Source organism: Monodelphis domestica, chromosome 8, assembly GCF_027887165.1.
Source record: "Monodelphis domestica isolate mMonDom1 chromosome 8, mMonDom1.pri, whole genome shotgun sequence".
Classification (NCBI taxonomy): Eukaryota; Metazoa; Chordata; class Mammalia; order Didelphimorphia; family Didelphidae; genus Monodelphis; species Monodelphis domestica.
In genome coordinates this window covers 236512586-236520399 of record NC_077234.1, presented here as the reverse complement: position 1 = coordinate 236520399, position 7814 = coordinate 236512586, and the positions used below count along the sequence as shown (strand labels likewise).

The following is a 7814-nucleotide window of genomic DNA, read 5'->3' as shown; positions in this document are numbered from 1 at the left end:
CATGATATCTTCTAGCATACTAATATTCCATAACATTCATGGATTACTCCATAACATTCATGGATTACGTTTTGTTGAGCCCATCCCCTATTAATAGGCACTTGCTTCATTTCTATTTCTTTGATCCCACAAAAAAAGTGCTGTTAAAGATATTTTGGTGTGTCTAGGAACTTTCTATTTTTGAAGTTGTTGGAGTACGTGGCTAATAGTGAGCTCTCTGAATCAGATAGTATGGACATTGTGTGATCCACTTTAATTTTTTTCATTTTCCATTAAAATACAGGATTAAGATGTGCACAAAAGTGACGATGGATGACTTTCTAACTGCCCATCACGAGATGGGTCACATCCAGTATGACATGGCATATGCTAAACAACCTTTTACATTGAGAAATGGGGCTAATGAAGGGTTCCATGAGGCAGTTGGAGAAATTATGTCCCTCTCAGCAGCCACACCGAAACATTTACAAGCCCTTGGTCTCCTACCACCAACTTTTCAAGAAGATAATGGTAAATATTCAGAGTATTTTTTCTTTTTTTTTCCTCCCCAAGGATAGGAACTTACCTTGGTAAGGCAGCCATATATAGGATTCAAAAGAAGGAAGTTATAAAGTGGGCATTATGACTTAGTTTTTTTGGAAAGACTTTCATTAAATATTGTCCTTTCCTTTCTCATTATTTTCACTCCTGCTTCTATATATATAACAAAAGAAATAATATAATTCCATCATGTTATGGCTACAAGAAACCTCAGAAGTCATGTAGTCAAAGTAACCTTAGAGGTTTTTTAAATCCAACTCCTCATTTATAGATGAAGACACTGAAGCCTTGAGAGCTATCAGGACTTGGTCACCATCATATAGTTAACTAACTAGTGGTAAAAACCAAATTAGATTATTCTTAAGTTTATGTAATCAGATTTTGAGGATACTATACTTCAAGTGGGAGGAGGATTCCAGAGAGAGAGACAGATAGAGACAGAGACAGAGAGAGGCAGAGACAGAGAGACAGGGACAAAGAGAGATAGAGTGAAGGAAAAGGAGGGAGGGAGGGAAGGAGATTTGTGATATATGTCCAAGGACTAGAGACTGTGTTTTTTACAGACAGCTGGACCTCATCTCTTCCTGACTTCCTTATTTGAATCTCTGAGAAGGAGGTAGGGCTGAAAGGTTCTGAGAATAGGGAAAGGCTATTTTCTGCACTCAACTAGGGGCCTGTGCCATATCATCCTTGAGGATTTTGATATTTTATTAATAACTCATAAACCTCCCAATGCGGAGAAAACGAAGTCATTTGGATATGGGTTCTCCATTTTATTTTCTCCTAGGCTAAAACAATGATAATAGCTTTGGCAACCTAATGAAGAAGAAAGTGATTGGCAGTTAAGTGATCTTTTATACTGTGTGCCCCGCCCCACCCCCCCACCCCCATCCCAGGCATGCAAGGTAGAATGAGGGAGATGATGAGGGAGTAATTTTATGAGGTTGGAAGTGAAGGATGCAATTTAGGAAGTTGGTTATGTCTTCCAAATGTAGGATCCAGAGAAGGGAGAGAAAGAATATTTCTTCTTCTCATTTTTGCCTTCTACCTTAAAGCCACAAACCTTGTCAGACAGCACAACCTACTGGACACTTATGCATGCAGAGAAAATTAGAGCCAAACAGCAAGTTAAAGATGATAAAGTCCTCATCCCTTCATTTACACATGTGATATTAAATGAATTTATCTTAAAGGGCCAACTATAGGCCAGCTGCTCTATCCCATGCACCACCTCGCTGCCCCGAGATATTGTCATCATCATTTTTTTCAGACAATTTGGGAAACAAATTTTAGTGAGATTTAGTAGTAAGTAGAATGAGGTAGCAATGATAATAATAGCTAACATTTCTAGAGTGCAAATTTACCATTTGCAAGTGCTTTTCATTCATTGTGTTAAAATGGAAAAACCCACCAGATTTGGAATCTAAAAATCTTGGGTTTTTGACCTGCTACCTGCAGGATGCTAGGCATTTACTTAACCTCTTTGACTATTGTTCCCTAGTCTGTAAGATAAGGATATTGGATTGGATGGCATCCAAATCTCTTTCCGGTATAAATCCTGATTGTGTCTGTCAATTAAAGAAGAGCCGGAGATCCAGGATTGAAGCAAAGATTTAGGTCACTCTTTGTCACTACTTAGCACTGCCCTAAGATCTCCCATTCTTGTGGATCAAGACATTATGATAGCTTTCATTCAGATGGGAAGAGAGCATCTCCTACTGACTAACCCATTCATCTGGAGCTAGAAACTCACCGATAGTCTCCTGAGGGGAGAGGCTCTGCTCCCAACTTCTCGATGATGTCAGGCAAGCCGTCTGACTAGCTGGGTTTTTGTGTGAGTCGGGATATTTGCAGGCCTTTGGGAGATTCGGGCATTTTGGGCCTGTGGGCAGAAAAAGGCTTCATAGATAAGAACAGTCAGCCCTTGGTCATTCAGGGACTGCTTATTTAGGTTGGCTTCTTGCCTTAAAAAAGTTTTTTTTTTGGGGGGGGGAAATCCTTACCTTCTATCTTAGGTTCTGTGCATTGGTTCCAAGGGTGAAAAATGGTAAGGGCTAGGAAATTGGGGTTAAGTGACTTGCCCAGGGTCACAGAGCTAGGCAGTTTTTTTTTTTGGTTTGTTTTGCTTTTTTTGTTGTTGGTTTTTTTTTTTAATTTTAAACCCTCACCTTGCATCTTGGAATCAATACTGTGTATTGGTTCCAATGCAGAAGAGTGGTAAGGGCTCTAGGCAATGGGGGTTAAGTGACTTGCCCAGGGTCACCCACCTGGGAAGTGTCTGAGGTCAGATTTGAACCTAGGACCTCCCCTCTCTATGGTTCTCAATCCACAGAGCTACCCAGCTGCCCCTAGGAAGTGTTTAAGGGCAGATATGAACCCAGGACCTCCAGTCTCTAGGCCTGGCTATCAATCCATTAAACTACCCAGATTCCCCCTACTCCTTGCCCTTTGATCTCCTCTCTTTTGTTTCTTTTCTAGGGCTCAGTTTCCTTATCTATAAAATGAGGTGACTCAAATGATCTTTAAAAACCCTATTAGGCCTGTGTTGCTCTAACGTTGACTTTTTTGACAATTACTACTAATGGCAGCTGTATGGCCCATGGATAGAGAGCTGGACTTAGAGCCAAGAAGACCTGAGTTCAAATCCAGCCTTAGACTACCTTCATGACCCTGAGCAAGTCACCTAATAGTATATACTTCCTAGAGTTGTTGTAAGGATCAAATGAAATCATATTTGGAAAGTGTTTTGCACAGTACCTTGCACATAGTATATGCTTTTTAAAAACTCTAATCTATCTTAGAATCATTTTTTAAGGCAGAAGAGTAGTAAGGGCTAAACAATGGGGGTTAAGTGACTTGCCCAGGGTCACACAACTAGAAAGTATAGTAGACACTTAAAAATGTTTCCTTATTTCCTTGTTGATAACTCCAGCAGAGAATTTTAAAAAGTCAGGGAAAGTAGCTGATAGTTCAGGCATTTGGTTTTGCTAATGCTCCCTAGCTCGAGTGAAAAGTGGCCTAAGCAAGATGGTAAAAACTGATGACAAAACCAAAATTAATTACGTAATAGAATCTGTAACTAACTACTACATCAAGGCTAATGAAGAATTGGTTGCATCATTCTGCATATGACCTGTTATCTCCTAATGGAAAGGAAAGTATGTGTTGAAGAACAATTGGTATTTATGATAAAAGACATGTGCTTTCGTTCAAATAATCCCTTAACACCTTCATCTTAATGTCTGTTCTTTTGGCATTTTACTTCCAGAAACAGAAATAAATTTCCTGTTCAAGCAAGCCCTCACCATTATTGGAACAATGCCCTTCACTTACATGCTCGAGAATTGGCGATGGATGGTATTTGAGGGGAAAATTCCCAAAGAGGAGTGGATGAAAAAGTGGTGGGAGATGAAGTAAGTTAATAAATAGTTGTTGAGCCATGGGGCCAAACATTTGACTAGAGGTTTATATAAAGAAATAGAAGAAAACGGTAGTTGCCTTCAAAGAGTTTTCAGTGGAGCTGGAGGGCAGACATTTTGGGAACTTTGGCGAATCCATGGTTTTACAGGTCTGGGGACTATAGATCAAAAGCCAAGGTTGCTCTTCTTCAGCACCATTAATCCCTGCCCATGTTTCCCCATAACTCCTACACAGAGTCTCCATCCAACATTATGAGAAGTCTTTCCCCTGTTACTTTTATATCTTTGGCATCAGTATGACACTTATTGCCCATCGGTTATCTCATTCTTGAGGTAAGACATATACATATAAAAAGGTAACAATAATAATAATATAAGGCAGCATGTAAATGGCCAGGAGTGATACAGACAATGGAAGATATGGGAAGTTAATAAGAGAGAGAAGTGGAAATGGAGACAGGCAGAGATAGAGAGAGACGAGGCGTTTAAGCTACCATTGGTACATGTAAGACACAGGAAGTTACCTAAAGCAAAGTCTTTATATTTCATGTCACTTACTGTGACATTGTGGGCGAGGCGAGTCCAAAAGAAACTTCAGAGTAGAGTCTGGGCTTGAGTATTTAAACAAGTGGAGAGGAGAGGAGAGGACAGGACAGGACAGGACAGGACAGGACAGGACAGGACAGGAGAGGAGAGGAGAGGAGAGGAGAGGACAGGAGAGGAGAGGAGAGGAGAGGACAGGACAGGAGAGGAGAGGAGAGGAGAGGAGAGGAGAGGACAGGAGAGTTCCAGGAAGGGGGAAAGTCACAGGGCAGCATGAACCAAAAAGTGGAAGGGGAGCAAAGAGTTTTATAGATATAGTCTTACGGCACTAAGAAACACGACCAGACACAGTCTATTTCATGTCATTTATTCATTTTGTGTAACCTCAGGGTCACATTTGGTATTAAACACCAATTCCTAATCAGTTCCATTTTTTAAAAAAGTAAAGCTTATCTCTGATTAAATTAAGTTTTCTTTGTAAGCAGAGAGGTAGCACTCTCTCTCATACACACCCACACAATCTATAAAATAAAATCTATTTGAAAAAATCTAAAAATTGTTCAATTTCATCGAGACCACGTAAAACACCATTTGAAAACTGAGCAATTAATTTATGTGATTCCACATTTGTGTAACAGATTCTTTCCCCTGAATTGATAGAAGTAATGATGTGATTTGGTATTTGGGTGAGGGTGAAAAGCCTGACTCTTGCTCATTTATGAGATTCTCATACAAAATTTGTCTTTCACATAATTTTTATCCATAACAAGCAATTCAGTTGAATCCAAGTTGCCAGCCCTGAGTGGAAGGCTAATTTTGGAGGCAAATTCTCAATTCAAATCCCACTTCTGCCATTTATCACCTTTGAGCAATCACTTCCCTCTCTGGGGTTCATTTTCTTCATCTTTAAAAAAATAAAAGGTCAAACTGAATGGCCTCAAAGGAGCCTTCTAGCTAACATCTATTGATGAGATATCTATCTAAGTATATTTATAAATCTATCCTATCACTGAATAAGTTGGAAACTTAAGTTCATTGCTTCAGGGTTATGGGCAATGTGTTCTTAAAGTTAACACTACAGTCACCACCAGACTGTGGCTTGATTGCATCCTGGCTTCCATCTTCTGAGAGTTTCACAAGTCTATTTGCAATCAACAAGCTCTTCAAGGGAAAGCCTTTCCCAAACTAGCTTATGTAAAAAAGCAAACTAGGAAGTATAATATCCCAACAGTGCCTTGACTTCCTCATGATTTGGTCCATTGAACATGAATTTGGCTTTATCAATTAATTATAATGATGTGGCCAAGGAATTTAAGTCTAGAACACCTAGTGAGTTTTTAATTTCCTAGGATAGGAAGATAGGAAACTTTAATCTGTTTTGGTCAATTTGGTCAATTAGCTCATTATCTTCAGAAAGATAAATATCAAGAAAATTAATTGTATTTTTGTACATGCCAGGTACAAAGTAGCAGGTACTTCAGGCAAAAACTTGTTTTAAGTTTGTTTTTAAAGTAAATTTTAGTTGTTAGTTAAAAAATTAAAATTAATTTTAAAAAACCCTTTAAAGTTTTAGTTATGTGAATAAAATGAGCACCCTTCCCTTGCTGTGTAATCTAATGAGATATATTCCACATACCTTCGGTGAGTTCTGATAGGGTAGAATTGCCTGAGACAATCAGAAACGACTTGTCCAGGTGACACAGAAGGACATCTTGAACTTAAGTCCTCCTGACTTGAATGCAGTTTTCTCATCATAATATCCTGCTGCCTCCTTTGATCCCTAATCCAGGAGTCAACAAACTATGGCCTTTGGGACCAAATCCAGTGTGTCTGCTGATTTTGTGTGACCTAAAAGATAAGAATTGGTTTTATATTTTTGAATAAAAGTTTATTGTATTTAATTAGCTTGCAGACAGTGCAAAAAACATTTAACCCATGAGCATCTGTCTTATTCCAATATCAACATCATTGAATGATGTGGCAATATTCACTGGGCCAGATAACTGTATATCTTACCTTCTGGTGGATGAGCTGCTGTTCTATCGTGAAATTCCCCTCTCCTTTTTCTCCCAAGGCGTGAAATAGTTGGTGTGGTGGAGCCCCTGCCCCATGATGAAACCTACTGTGACCCTGCTGCATTGTTTCATGTGGCTAATGATTACTCCTTTATCAGGTAATGTCTCCATCCCCATTGCTTGGAATGTCTGTAGACAAGTGACCTTAATGACGTACCAGGAGGCTAAGAACAGATGGAGGTTTTTTGTCTTCCTTCTCCTACCATTATTTTCCAACAGGAGACAAAATAGTTTATTGAATTCAATTCAGATTTGCCGAACGGGTACTATGTGTCTAGTGTTAAGAGTGAAACAAAGAAGTATTACAGGTATATGCTATTTAAGGTGATTCATTGGTTTCATGAAAACAAAATGGTAGAAGAAATGGCATTAAAGAAAATAGTTGTTCAGAAATAGCATAAATATAAATGAGTGACTGTCAAGTAACACCATGTTTGGAGGATCACTTTTTTAAACCCTTACCTTCTATCTTGGAGTCAATACTGAGTATTAAGGTTCAAGGTGGAAGAACAGTAAGAGCTAGCTAATTGATAGTAAGTGACTTGCCCAGAGTCAAACAGCTGGGAAATGTTTGAGGCTAGATTTGAACCCAGGACCTGTTTCTATGACTGGCACTATTCACTGAGCCATCTAGCTGCCTCCACTAGACTGAATCTTGATGAAGAAATCCAGAAAAAAGTCACAATGGTTCCTTTATCTGGTCCAGGTCAGCACAGGGAGACAGACAGAGAAATCTGCAGAAACTAGGGAAAGGAGCATGTGCCGAGGAGCTTAAGGGATGCCTTTGAACCAATAGAAAGGGAGGCCCCTGGCCCATACTGGCGAAGCCCTAAACCTGGACCCAGGCAAGGCGTGTCAAGTAGTGCCAACTAGCAGATTTGTTGTCTACTACTCTGTCATGACTTGTAGATCCAGAACAAGAAGGGAACTTGTGCATGGTGTGGCAGTCTGGTTGCCTTGTCAAGGTAGGAAAGCCCAGGACAATATACTGAGAGGGAAGAAGTTCACACACCAGCAAGAGCAAAGGTTTGGCTCAGGCTCCAACCTCAAAAGAGGTCCAATTTTCAGTATCTAGCCTAGTCTGGCAAAGAATAAACAAGGCAGGAAACAGACCCAGGGATCCTACAATTCTGTCGCTTCGAGCTAACAAAGCTTTCTGCTGGCCGCTAAGGACAGAGTCCTTTATACTCTCGCACAGACTGAAACTGGGGACACGCACTTAGAGTTAGACCAGGGG

At 39.8% G+C, this 7814-nt stretch overlaps 1 protein-coding gene across 9 annotated transcripts in view; it reads left to right on the top strand.

Annotated features, from left to right (window-relative positions):
- Positions 1-7814, top strand: part of ACE2 (angiotensin converting enzyme 2) — an 85246-nt gene that overhangs the window by 59526 nt on the left and 17906 nt on the right. For all 9 annotated transcript variants that reach the window (XM_007500876.3, XM_007500875.3, XM_007500874.3 and 6 more), the window contains 3 exons: positions 284-510; positions 3809-3953; positions 6577-6675. In XM_007500876.3, coding sequence (XP_007500938.2) covers positions 284-510; positions 3809-3953; positions 6577-6675 — 471 coding nt within the window. The remainder of the gene's footprint in view (positions 1-283; positions 511-3808; positions 3954-6576; positions 6676-7814) is intronic.